The sequence below is a fragment of the Brachionichthys hirsutus genome, chromosome 11 (assembly GCF_040956055.1).
Source record: "Brachionichthys hirsutus isolate HB-005 chromosome 11, CSIRO-AGI_Bhir_v1, whole genome shotgun sequence".
NCBI lineage: Eukaryota > Metazoa > Chordata > Actinopteri > Lophiiformes > Brachionichthyidae > Brachionichthys > Brachionichthys hirsutus.
The window spans coordinates 7,463,769-7,478,288 of NC_090907.1; the positions used below are offsets into that span (position 1 = coordinate 7,463,769).

At 41.7% G+C, this 14,520-nt stretch overlaps 1 protein-coding gene across 1 annotated transcript in view; it reads right to left on the minus strand.

Annotated features, from left to right (window-relative positions):
- pitpnm3 (PITPNM family member 3) overlaps nucleotides 1–14,520 on the minus strand; it is a 48,448-nt gene that overhangs the window by 27,919 nt on the left and 6,009 nt on the right. The window contains exons 2-3 of the mRNA XM_068745295.1: nucleotides 11,636–11,731; nucleotides 3,271–3,381 (exon numbers count right to left, since the gene is read on the minus strand). Of these exons, the coding sequence (XP_068601396.1) occupies nucleotides 3,271–3,381; nucleotides 11,636–11,731 (207 nt within the window). The remainder of the gene's footprint in view (nucleotides 1–3,270; nucleotides 3,382–11,635; nucleotides 11,732–14,520) is intronic.

Below are 14,520 nucleotides of genomic sequence, written 5' to 3' on the forward strand. Positions count from 1 at the left end.
AGGAGAACAGAAAGGGATGAGGAGGAGGGGCAAAATACTCAAAATACAAAACAAAATACTCCAGAATATTAACATATTTAATTTCTAATGCTCAGAAGTGTCCCAGCTTTAGGCGGGCCTATGTTTTTCCATGCACTAACTTCTACTGTCTTCCAGATCCTTCTCATCAGTTCATCCCCGTCACCTGTGCTCCTACGCTCACCTGTAACTCATCCCTCATGATGTGTGATTGAAATGGAAAGCACCTGCTGTATGATTCAGTGCTTCACATAGATTACATCACCATAGCAACATGTACTCTTTGTCTCTCTTTTCATTTCATAGATTGGCCAGAGATAGGGTGAGAAGCTCGGAGTAGAGCCGCTGCTCCTCCGCGGTGAGAGGAGCCAGATGAGGTGGCTCGGGCATCTATTTAGGACGCCTCCCTGGTGAGGTGTTCAGGGCACGTCCCAACCGTAGGAGACCCCGGGGAAGACCTAGGACAGGTCTCTCTAGAGCTCAACATATAACAATAATTCACTCCAAGCCAAACTTCTTTGTTTTTATCAGTTTTAAAGTTTCGGTAATATTGCAGTCAAAATGTGTTCCTCAATATCTCGGTTGATTATTGGCCGATGTTTATGGTATTTGACACAGTCATGTAGGGTGGGGGCCTCTATGTGTCTACCAAATTTGAACTGGATCGGATCCGGAATGAGATTAGGAAAAGAATATAACAATTTGACATTGAAAACCGCATTAAGGATTAAAAAATCAGTTAGAAATACTCAGATTCACTTTTACTTTTCATGGTTGGTGTATAAAATGATGATCCAGATCACCATGTGGATGGTGTAAATCTAATTATGAGGGGAATGAGCTGCTCGGCGGAGGTCTGTGCTCTATGAGTGCTTTTCTAGTTTTTTGCTGCCACACTGCGACGGTTAACCTTCCACCTCAATTCTGTATGAACAACAAGGACTGCATATTGGCTATTTTTGGGGAAGTAACAGTCATCAAAAGCAGTGTTATTTTTCTTTCTGTAGGCTCTGGAGGTACTTAAATTCTCAAGCACGGCAGTTTGTACCAGCTCCAACTCCACAAACCTGGCATTAAAGAAGATATGACGCACAAAGAGGGGCCTTGTTTTTTTTTTTGTGATGGGATTTCTGATGCAGGAGCCAGGATGGGAACTGTGAGTGACAGCAGCTGCAGGAAGCTGTCCAATCAGCAGCTCTCATTAGTACCATCGCTGCTTGATTTCTTAAACTCCACGTGCATGTATTAAAGTTGGTCCGCCTTCATTAATTTCATCCATAACTAATGCGCACTTATGTGCTTATCACTGCCAATTAAATTGAGAAAAGAAACCCCTCACCCACTCAGCTTCTTCTTTGACAGTCGTTTACGCAACCATCAGAAGCAAAGGGTGCGTCGAGTTTGTATACACCTGATCAATGTAAGGTTTTCGTCGCTAATTCTTGAAGAAATATCAGGATCACTTTCGGTTTGGTAAATGCTTCACTATATTCACAAAAACATGCAGGTAAAAGCGAAGATTGTTTGTCGTTTGTTGATCCATCAATCCAGTCTTGTAGACAAGACGACCTCAATCGTCTCGTCTACAGATGCTTTATCCTGCTTGCGGTCACGGGTGTCAGCTCAATTGGGAGAGAGGCGGGGTACCGGTACGCCCCAGTTTTGTCGCCAGCGCATCGCGGGGCTTGTTTGTTGATGTTTCTTTATGCCAGGGTGTCTTTAACTTTCTAGTTGTACCACTTTAATTAATGGTAGCAGCATCCATTCAGGAGTTAACAACAACAACAACATAACAGCATAGCACCTCCATTTGATCCCAGCAGGACTGACAGTGAAGCTATAAAACACTGTCTGTGATGGAAGCATGTTAAACTGACTCTAACATAAAGCCAGGCAGTTAACCTGCTGTTTTACATACCATACCTGCTGCCTGAATTCATGATAAAAATGGATGATATAAACCCTTTTACACATATATGGAGTAATTAACCTTCACTCTGTGCTTTGACCAATAATGCAGAGCGATTGTCTCATTATAAGCCACTCTACGCTGTGGGAATTGGAAAGCATGCTGGCTGAACATTTATGATTGTGTTTGAAAAATGCTGTGCTGTTAAATCTGTGTGAGACACGTTATTCAGTTATTGTGGACCAGAGACTCTGATAAATGAAGCTATATAGTGGCAAAATGGCTGGCTTTTATAATCAACCTGGTGCAATGTGAAAGTCATCCTGTCAGAACTGCTTCTTAACAATGTATGTCCTTTTTATGGGAACAATATTGTCGACTTTATTGTTTGGGATAATTCTAATTGCAACAGATAAAGATATACTTAAATTACTGAACCATCAGAGAAGCCTATTCTCTAAGACGAGATCAAAAAAGGTCTATTCAATCTGGGGCTCAGCCAAAAATAAAGATCAGCAGTTGTGTTATTTCACAGGAGCTTAGAGTGAGCAGTGAGAGCGGTGCGGATATTCAACTAAACCAGAGGGGAAATGGGGAAATCTCCAAAGGAAGATCTGTTCATTGAGCGTGAAAGAAAACGTTCCCATATTGTCTTCTTTGCTGTTTTGCTAACCATCATTTGATGAAACAATTGAACAAGGAGACGAAGCAGAAGCAACCCACTGATTGTGAATCCAGCCTCTTCACGGTGAAAAGGGAATTTTGAGTGAGGATTTTGTTATGCATGAATACACTGTGGCACAGAAAGTGCAGACAACGTGCATGGATGTGTGCACGTTGGTATCTCTGTGGCACTTGTCAGGGCTTGCCAAGCACAGAGGAGCACTGAGCTGGAAACGTATCACAAGTCTGCATGTTAGATCTCTGTCAACCTGATGTGATTCTCCTGCTCACGCAGTGTGTGCTTGTGTTTATTCATGCTCATCTACATCATCAGTAATTACATGTCGCCCCCCCACCCCCCGTGCAAACAAGGAGTGTCCAATCATTTAGGATTTGAAGGGTCATATTTCTACTACTGCATGTGTAAAACCCGCATATGTGATGATTCTGTTATTAATGTGGGTTCACACAGCACAGGGTGAACAGGTTGCATTTCTGAATCATCCCTCCCCCGGGAGGACGTCACACAGCTTTAAAAAGAAGGTGCAGGTCAGCCATAGACCACGACAAAGATTGCCTCCAGTACATTTGAACCCTCATTATGGAAGTGCAAGCGAACAATACATGTCATTGTGTGTGTCTGTGTTTAGATGTGTGTGTGTGGGGGGGGGGTTGCATACCATGTGACTGGTCCTCCATGTGTCCCAGAGTTTCGATCTGCTCCACCAGGTCATTTGAGTTCCACTGACTCATGCCCAACAGAATGGCGCTCTTCCCTTCCATAACATCTGCTAGCACACACACACACACACACACACACACATTTAAAAGGCATTATCTCCTGTTTAGGTGTTAAGTGTTTATTACATATATCACATTTACCAAATGTTACACCTATTAGCAGACTGAGAGGCTTCTAAGCGAGCGGCATCACGTAACCCGGACGAAGAAGAGAGTGCGTCCAATGCTCACTCATCAAACATGTTTCGTTGCCGTATGGCAATGACAATAAAAGGATTACATTCCATAACACAAAAAAGAATCGTAGCTTTCTGCTCCGGTTTTTCAGTAAAGATATTTTGAATTGGCCACCCTGCCAGTCCAGCAGAGCCCAGAGTGTCTGAATGGGTTCAACTGCTGCTGCTCTACCATTGGTGTCAGGCTCTACCATGTCATGAAGGATGTCTGGGAGGACATGCATGTTTAAGAAGTGCATTGACTCCATCCATTTCTCCAAAGGTCCACTGCTTTGTTCATCTTCTTGTCAGTCCCTTGAACTGGACTGACCCTGCCCGACTGTAAATGTTTCCCTGTGGATTCTCATCGACTCCTCTTTGGACCTGCTACCCTCCCATGTAAGTTTATATGTGAAGCTACTATTTTTCTGCTGAGTGATTTGGCAGGTATCCAAACACATGAGGGCTTCACATAAATGGACCGGGGCAGATATCGAAACAGCCAGAAAAAGTAGAAGACAGCAGGCTCGAGATTATCACACCAAACAAAAGGTTATTGGTGTATGTGAGATTTGTCAATGAGAAAGGCATGCGGTTTAGCATGACAAAAAGGCTTGTCTCCTCAACGCACACTGTCATCCAAGACAGGATTCGTCATGCAGGATGAAAACCCTCAACCTGACAGACTTCCCTGCATGGCACCGCTGAAATTCTCTGACTACTATATATGTATCCAGTCTACTGGTCACATTTTGTCAGTTGATTCCTTGCCCCTCCTGTGCCCTCTCCTGATAATGCACAGGCAAGCAGAAAGAAAATTGAAGAGGATCGAGATTTGCAACAGGTAAAAAAAACAAAATGCAATTCAGAAAAATGCAGTGCAGGTCATATAAACAAACACAGATCACTGGCACGTCTCTTGCAACGAGAGCTAGGCAGAGATGCTCACAGCCAAAATAGACGTTCCCAGATGAAGGGTGCTTGAGCTGAATGACTGCGCTAGAAACTGGAAATCTAAAGAAGAAAAACATAAGGCGCAGGGAAAACAAGGCAAATAAAAACAAATAGCCGAGAGAATGAACCAAAGTGATTGATGCTGCCATATCTGTTGCTTTTGTAATTTACAAGAAAACAGCAAAAATCCGATTTGAACAACAGGCAGAAGGAGAAATAGAAGTGTGAGATGTGCCTGAGGCCAACAGTCCCGAGGGAGTAAAAAGAGATTTAGAGCCTTCAACCTGTCGGCTCCCAGACAGAAAGTGTCAGGACAGAAGTAAAATGAATGGATGCTGATTGTGAAATGGTGACGACTCAGACTCGGTTGACCCCCGTCTGTCATTTTGCATTTGGAAATCCTCATTTGCTTGATCTCATCATCATGCATTATTTGCAGTAGCAGAATTACCAAAATACTAATTCTGGCCTCATTGTAGAGCCTCTCAACTTCCAACGGCGCACTTGGAGATTGATTTCGGGGTTATCCTGTAAATTGGCATAAACAGATCGAGTCTGTGAGGTGAGTCGGCGAGAGAAGATGGATGACAGACAACCCAGCTGTCAGCGGATGTATGAGAAGGATAAATGAACGTGTGAAACAGGCTCTCATGAAGAGTTGTAAGGCTGAACAGTGCATTTAAAGCGACGCACACTTATCTCATATATATTTTATTCACATTAAACTGTGTTGAACGATAGTATGTTGACTCACTATATTGGTACATACATAATAAAGATCATATTTCAGATGCAGCAGGAAAAAAATAAAATATGATTGTTTCATTAAAAAAAAAACAATTAGTCAAATCTGCCTTTAATGGTTTTGTTTGTCAGATTATTCTATTTTACAGAAACTGGATATGATCGTCCCACAGAATTTAATCAACTGTTAAAATGATCCCTGTAAATAAAACACTTACAGGCTCTTTCCAGAATAAAGAGAAGATAAAAAAAAAAAAAGAACTTGAGCGAATCTTCTGGCTGATTATTTTTACTATGATACGTTCCAGAAACACTCTCGAATTGAGACAAAGGTCCTGAGTAGTTTACTCTCCCTCTGACCTGTCAGGATGGAAGTGATTGAAGACATAGGGAAACGAAGGGGATGGTGTGGATTACAAATACGGATGAAGGCTGCTGCTCTTTTACGAACAGCTCGGAGAAACAAGCAATGAGAAATGAGCTGCTCTTGCTCTAGAACTCTGTATTTATATCCTTGAGAGGGTCGGCTTTAGTTTCAGACCCATAGATCAATGGCGGATTTGGGAATCAGGCACTCACCAACTGTAATTAAAGGAACATCAGGATGAAGGGAGGAAAGGAATGTTTGCTGCTTTGCTTAATTATTTTGTAGGTGAGAATATTTTTCCTGTTAGAATTCTCATCATGTGCACAACTTGAGTTATTGAAGTAAACAATTATTCTTCTCCTTAATGGATTGATTTGACATTTTTGGAAATGTAATTATGATCATTGTATAGCAAGGAAAAACTTTGCTTGGCTAAGTGGACTGGAGACAGGATACGAGTGAGCAAAATCTCCCAATCAGCGCCTCCAAAGTTTAGTAAGAAATACATTATAGCGTATTTTTGGTGTTAATGTTTTAGTGTGTGCTAAAAAAGTCACCTCGCCGGTTACCATGGTAGCGTATGAATTTACTTTGGGTTTCATTTTCAGAGGCGTTTCTGACAGAGCATTTTGACCAAAGACTGTCACAGATATTTCATATAAGTGTTTGTGAACTGCGTTAATACAAATGACATCAATGCATGCAGCCAACATCATGGATTTCCCTTCATGCTCAATCAGGCCATTACTATTAAACTACAGTTAAAATGTATGCTATCAAATAATACATCCGTATCAACGCGCAACAAATTTGTCAGCGCACATCAATTAACACAACAATGTGACAACTGAGTTGGCGTTAGCTTGACTGGCCCGAAGGCGCACATAATCCTAATACGAAATGACACTCTTCATTCATGCACACAAACCCGGGTCTCTTGTGTCTCATGTGTGAGATGTAAATGGAGGTTGAATGATAATGGGGGGGTCTGAATGATGCAACAATGAGCGATAGCAGCAGCATGCCGGGCAAAGCAGAAACAAGAAATTTCATTTTTAATATTACAGGCATGGATGGAATGAAAAGAGGAAATTAAAGCAATCCTGCATGAATAAACCGCTGAACAGGAGACACGGAGGAACGGCTCCACTGAGAGGATCCCACACAAATAAATATGCATGCATTAAGCGTATGAGATGCAACATTTGGTATTTCAGGAAGAGAAGGGAAATCTCTTCCCCTACTATGCGCCTGATTTGACCATTTCTTAAATAAATGCATTCTATTGTGGAGATTAAAATTGAGCCATTGTTCTTTTCTGAATCTTTTCAGCAAAATGTTTCTATACAGAGAGACACAAAGCTCAACAACACAAACAGCAAAACTTATTCTGTTATCCTCAGCCTCAAAAAAAATCCCCCACATTTTTCTGGATGAAGCACAATATTTGCCTTCTTCAATCCCGCTGAGATTTACAGCAAACTAATGAAGATGGGATGGTGCTGCTGGCAAAGTCAAGGCACCAAAATGTGGAATAAACACTGAGATGAGTCACAATATTTAAATGTGCAACCATTTTCTGCTCGTCTTTGGTGGAATAGCGAGCACAATGGCTGTCTTCACAGTCAGCATTGAGTCTCTTATGATCATGAAAGAATACAAAAACCCTTTTATAAGTAGATTTCTTTGTATTTGTCTTTCTTTTTAACCAATGTGGACTTCAAATGTCTTTTATCTGTAGACACAGGAGATTAGCTGTGCGTGTCTCCCACAGCAGATAAAAATGGATTTTGACCTGCCACTGGTGGAAAAATTAACATTTGCTATGCTACCAGAGGGAACACAAGAGGTGGACAGAAAGCGGCTTTGTCACCAGTCCATAACAATTTGATCTTTCGGAATGTTTACGGGGGTACGTTTCTGTTTTCATTGCCACTGCAGGCCAGCTCAAAGGGGGCTGCGATGATGTGTGTGTGGGGGGGGGGGGGGGCTTTGCCAGTTGCAGCTGCACAGTTGACAGAGGAGTTGATCAACAGCCATGACAGCCTCAGAGCATCCATCCAACAGCTGTGCAGCACAAACACCGGCTGACACACAACGTCAACAACTGAGGCTCGGCCTTCAGCTCTAATTAGGAGCAACTCACAGAGATGCTGATGGATTTCTGTTCTTCCATGGTATTTATATTCATATTCTACCAGCTTAATTGCTTCAAGTTTAGAATAAATACGGATTTGACTTTAGGGATATTAAAGTGTGCATAATTATTACATTACTTTTTTTGGACAGGAAATGACTGCAAAAATTAAAATACGAGTTCGATTCCCAGCTTGGGCACTGTCGTTGTGTCCTTAGGCAAGACACTTCACCCCCATTGCCTGTGTGAATGTAGTTAGCGAGTGAATGTCCGTGGGGTCAGGAGGACTGATGGTGCGAATTGGCAGCCTCGCCCCTTTCATCTTACCAAGCATGGAGTGAATGAATAATGCACATACCATGTAAAACGTCTTTGAGTATCTAGAAAAGCGCGATATAAAATCAATGCATTATTATTGTTACGCTGATGTTAAACTGTGATTTATTCAAGGAAGATTTCTTACGATTGGCATGTAATAAATAACTCCCTACCAACCAAATCTCAATGAGGCCCTTATATGCAAATTTCACATCTTGCATTTCACATGACTTTTGGTTTCAGCCTTGTTCTTGAAGAAGTGCAACACAATCAGGTCAGGAAATCCTTCAATAACTTAGTCTAATATTTAAGATTATTGTCCAGCTGCAGAAACATAATATTGTAAAAATACACACAAAAGATTTTCTAGCATATAGCCATTTCTAAACCTCCAAATTCAATTCAATTCAGTTTTATTTATATAGCGCCAGATCACAACATAAAGTCATCTCAAGGCACTTTACAGGATTAGCAGGGAAAGACCTGCAGGGAAACACAGAACCCAACTTGACCCACAAGAGCAAGCAACGGAGGCAAGGAAAAACTTCCCTTTAACAGGCAGAAACCTTGGACAGAACCTAGGCTCAAATCCCAATTGGTTTGCAGGATAAGGTCCTTACCTGACAAGATAGGACATTTAGAAGATAATATACACTGAGATGATGTATAGAAATTGAACATATAACATACAATCAGTGATGGTAACAGTCACCGTTCTTCCTTTTAGCAGAAAACTGAACTAACTCCTGCATTTCCGTGGGTTTTTTTTTTTCAGGTCCACTGGGCTACAGAGCACGGAGGAAAGCATTCATCATAACCACAGAAACAACACTGCCCCGAGCTTATTGCGATGGTTTGAGCGGTGGTCCTATAATATGACAAGCGGGTTCTCAATCACCCGCTAGTCTGAATTTTTCACTTTCTCATTATGTCAAAAGGCCAAAGTGACTTCTTTCTACAATGTTCAAATGTAAACAAGAAGAAAATGTCTATGCAGCCAAGATAAGAGCGTTTCAGTCCTGCAGTGAGGCGTCATCTAAACAAGTCTTTCACGACCCGGTCCTGGCTTCCCTTTTAAGGAAGGCATTCTTCATGCTGAGCCTATGTTTATGCTCGGAATAACTTGCTTTGTTGCCTGTTTCTATAGGCCGGAGCTCCACTTTCACCACATAGACAATATAGTAGAATAGTAAGCAACTGTAAGTATTAAAAATACAGTCCTGATGCCTCCGCTGCTCTTTTCCAGGTAGATATTTTTCCAAATCTTTGTTGCATTTCATCTTTCAGCGTAGCTCCTTCCATAATGAAGCCCCTTTGTTGATTCAAACAGCCTTGCTTTCATGCACTTTGAAAGGATAAAAGGATGCTTTTCAAATTCAGATCCCCCTGTGGTGTGCCGCGTTTGGACTTCATTAAAGATGGAATCTTTAAAAATCAGTGACATTAACATGAGCGAGAATATGGAAGCAGCAAACCAATACTAGACAGAACGATTGATTCGTTTTTTACTCTTTCATTGGCAGACTTGTTGAATGTTATACCAGATGCTATATAAACCTGGGGCAGCATTATTTTCACATTTACAACATTTTCACATAATAAATCCCATTTTAATTTCATCTGTCCAAAGCTAAAAACTCCTCCGAGCAGCAACTTTTACTGTCACAAATTCAAATGTTATACAAACAAAAACGTGTGTAAAGTAGCAAAATGGCTGCATGTCATTTTAACACTTCTGTTTTGCACATATTAATGAAATAAAAGAGTACATGCTGATAAGGAAGTCATGAGGGGCTCGTGGCTGCTTGGACGGAACCAGGCCAGCTGCTCCTGCGTCCAGTCTTTATGTTAAGCTCAGCTTACCATCTGTTTGCTGCCTGTTTACTGTACAAACACAGGCTGACTCATGCAAGACAAACAGCTGGTCATTTTTCAGAGGTTTTGCAGTCTCTCTCTCCCTATGGCATCCTATTAAAACAGATTAAGGAGGTCCTTGTCTCGCGCCCCCATCACACTACAGACATTTCACAGCTGAGTGTCGCATCTCGAGCTGCAAATAGCGTCGGGATGATGAGGCACATCTGCTCACACGACACACATGCATACTATCTCTTCTCAAGATTGACAGGTACCATGAATTTTGATTCCCAAAATGCACTTGGAGGAATTCACGTCTCTGCATAAGCGACAGCTGTGATAAGAATAAATATATCATGGCTTTCAGAGAGTGTGTTCAGGCGATGTGCATTTCTTTGGCTGAGCAGAGAAAACGCACGGGGAAAGGGAGCAAAGGGGAAATCAAAGTCATGTGAAGAGAGTGAATGAAAGATTGAAGCAGGAGAAAGCAAAATGAGATTAAGACAAGTGAATACGAGGAGAATGAATAATCTATTAATGGAATCTCCACACACAGAAGTGAAAACGGAGCTGAGTACATTCCAGATGACCTCATTCACTACAGCGTGTTTTTATATTGTTTATGCTAATGTTTGATAACAAAAAACATCCCGACACACCCCTGGCTGTATATGTTAGAATAGAAACCCAAAATGTGTAAATTTGTAGCTCTATCATTCTCTTGTGAATAAGCATGTGCAGAGAATAGCTAGTGGGCTAAGTGTCCAACTTATTCACCGAAGAACTCCCACTGGGACTGCAAAGGGATCCCAGTAGAAACCTAGTTCACCAGTGTGTCTATTTCTGGTCACTCTGACATCTTGAATAAATTCACAAGAGTCTCCACGAGTGGCGCGGACAGGACAATTGCTTTGAATCAATTCAGAACGGTGACAGCTACAGGATCCTTCTGTTAGGCGTTCTTCCATCGGATTCTCTGAAGTCACATTTCATCCATGCAGAAAAACACAAATTCAATGATATCCCCATAGACAGACGGCAATGGGTCCTGTCACTTTGTTCATTGCAGCTGTCCTACATTTGCAAAGCTTTAATTACAAAAGGCTAACAGGCCTTTTCCCCCAACCACTGGAATTTAACAGTCATAACCTTGAGTTTCCCATAACCTAATAACCTTTACATTTGACAGCTCTGAAAGGTTTTTTGCACATGATGACTTTTTAATTCAGTTCTCTGTGCAAAACAAGACATTTAATGATGCCAGGAAGTAATCAATCAATACATTAAGCAACCAATCATTGGTGTGTGTGTGTGTGTGTGGGCGGGGGGGTAGGTGTGTGTGTGTGACTTTTTATCGGTTATCCTGTTCGATGCAGACAGAAGCAAATGAAATACCGATGAGCTAACTGCTATGTTTGTTGTACCGGTACTCTTCTTGACCAATCACATTATGCAGCACATCAATAATGTTTCCTGAGCAAAGATGCCCAAATGAAGTTCCACAAACTTATCAGCGCAAGCAGAACCCATGACAACGACTGCAGTCTACATTTCATTAGTTTCTATATGGAGAAGCTCTAAGTAAGGAAAACGGTCTATTTAAAATGTTCGTGCAGAGGCTGAGATGGTTTCTGAGGCGTTTACCATTGGAGAGACAGAAAAACCACCGGAGGAGCACAAGATGAAGTGGACTCATAAAATGTAACACCAACCTCTGGCATCAAAGAACTCCTCGTCTGAACTGTCCACTGATTCTTGTGCTATATTCTGCAGACACCAGTGTGTGGCGCTGTGCTTTCGGGTCGAGCCTGTGGGCGAGAAAGGGAAAATAAGACATTCTGCCTTTTCCACTAGAATGCAGTCACGGCCGTGCCACTAGGGTAGACTCATTCACTGTATGCATATTGTTTAGGGGGCTCTAAGAGCTACTCAGTGAAAAGCAAGGAGCGTGTTTTCCACCCGGTGGAGAAAGACGGCCTTTAGAGGCTCACAGCAGGTGAGAAGGTCCAAATGGACTTGTCTATGCGTCTTTTCCATGACCTTGAGATACAAGGGTGCGGATGAAAGGGGATTTACAGCTTGATCCATTCCCTCTGAACCACCCGGATATAAAACCACTGCAAACAACAGAAAACCATCACAAGGGTTTTCTTGAAAGTCCTTGACACACAGAATGGTAGGAAAGCAGTACCGTAAAGACATAAGGCCACAACTAACAACACATTGTGTTTTGCAATTTAATGTTTCTCCAATTTTCCACAAAACTTTTATTCCTCTTCGGTGAAGCGACCGGAGTACCAGAATTCTAACATCCCTAACAGAGTTTGAAATCCGGCTACATCCCATGCAGGAGGAGAAACAGAACTGATTAACTTCTCTTAAATCTCATCTGCATCACCTGATTCAAAAGTAACGAGGCATCGTTCAGTTGTGATTTCACCGAGACTGTGTGCAAAAAGAAAAACGACTGAGGGAAGTTACTGCAGCAGTCGTCCTACTTTTCACTCCGTTTAACATGATGGCTTTAGGCTTGAGGCCGGTTACACAGATTAGCCTGTGGAACATATAATCATGTAATAAATAGCCATGAGTCCTCACGAATAAACCGCCTCGCAGCTTATAAAACACTTCAAATCATCCCCATTCTTACCAGCTGCAATATTAATGATTACATTCACACAATGCATGATTCAGACCAGAATTTGCTGTTTTTACTTGGTATTATTACAGCTGTCACAAAGGCCTCGGGCGGATGACGCCTGAGGGGCTCAGGGAGGAAGCTCTTGTGTGAGCGTTGATTGTGCTTCAACATGCAGACCAGCAGCAGCATTTCTCCTGCTTCCGACACAGCGTGACATCTCTCGGTAAAATGGCTTGTTTGTGTCAAATTAACAGCAGTGGGAGACCACACACACACACACACAAACACACCAAGATGACCACTTCTATTTGGAGAAGGAAATACACCCACAACAAATGTAGGAAGGAGCTATGAGTCTGAAATCGGCAGCAAACAGGTCAGTTTGACATCATTGGTACATTTGTGTATCCATCCATGCATCCTTGAACCCGCTGGTCTCTGTCTGTGCACGTTCTCAGTCATCCAGGTGGAGGTAAATCAGAACTGAAGAAGCCTCGTGGACGAGAGGAGAAACTTCCAGTTGATTCTTCGTTTTGCTCTTCGTGGTTTAACGATGATCTCCGGTCCTTCCTTCGCTGAATGGGTTAATAGTTCACATTGCATCATCATCACATGCAGCTTGTTTTGAGCTCTGACCACCATATTTCTGGCTGTCAGAAAAAAGGCAAAGTCAAACTTCACCTGAAGCATCAGAGGGAGGGGTGTGTGTGTGTGTGTGTGTGTGTGTGTTAATTTTGACCATTTTGTGTAGTTGGAAGGACTGCTGAACGTATTCTGCTGAAGCGGCTTGTTTCAGTGACAGCTCTTTGCCTCTGTCCCTTTAGTCATTGCTTTGACTCCAACGCTGCCGACATTTGATGGGACTGTTGCAAAAAAAGGGTTCTTTGTGGTGGAGGGAGGGTCACGGATTTGTCTCCAGTCGCTCAGGGAGCTTTAAGGAAAAATATTTGTAGCTTCATGGAAGGTCAAGTTTAAAAGAAGAAAACAAGCCACCATCATCCTCTGATAAATAACAAGGAGTCCCTTATGATTATTGCTTTAATATTGATGCTTTTTAAAATGAATAAATCATTCGTTTTAATGCTGCATGAATGAAATTGATGCCGACGATTACAATGACACAACCAGCAGCACTGCAAATCTGAGCAGATTAGGGACAAGGAATGAGACCATTTAAGTCGACCTTCCCTCTCAATAGGACTTTTTTGGCATCATTGGCAAGTAACAGAAACAGAATTGCAGAGTGAAATAACTCATTCCTTGAGGCCTTGTTAAAGGTATTAGATGTCATTTAAAAAGAGTTGAAAATGTTGCCAAATCTGCATTTTCTAGATTTCTTTTATGAAAATCTATGAAATTCCGATTTCAAAAACCTTCCGCTTTCACTTGGATGAAGTTGATTTAAGCAAAAAACAGTTTCTGCTATTTGACATTTTTCCAAAAAGATTAAAATGCGGAGAACAGGGTGAGAAAGCAAATCAACATCCATCAGTTGTGATGATTCGCTGCTCATGTGTCTGAAACTACGGACCACAAAGCAGAATCAAACGATCCTTTCTCTCAGCGACACCGAGATCGTCTTTCACCCTACGTGATTCATACGTTATCTGCCGGACACTATGGGAGGTAACGTTATTCCACTGGATCACAGCTCATAAATTATTAACCTAGACTAGATTGTGCAAATTACAATTGGAATAAATAAACAATCGACACAAATCACTTTAAAGACATCCAGTCCAGACATGTAAACTTATAATATGAATGGAAATGCTCTGCTGGAAGGCAACTCTTGAAGATTCAAGATGGTTACAGGAATAAATATAAGAAATGTCTGGAGAACAGCTCCTCAGAGGTTTATAATTGTATCCTCCATCTATCTATTCTATTATACCACCGTAAATGACTCGATTACGCTCCTAAATCACACCAAGACAATGAGATCTTGGAATGCAC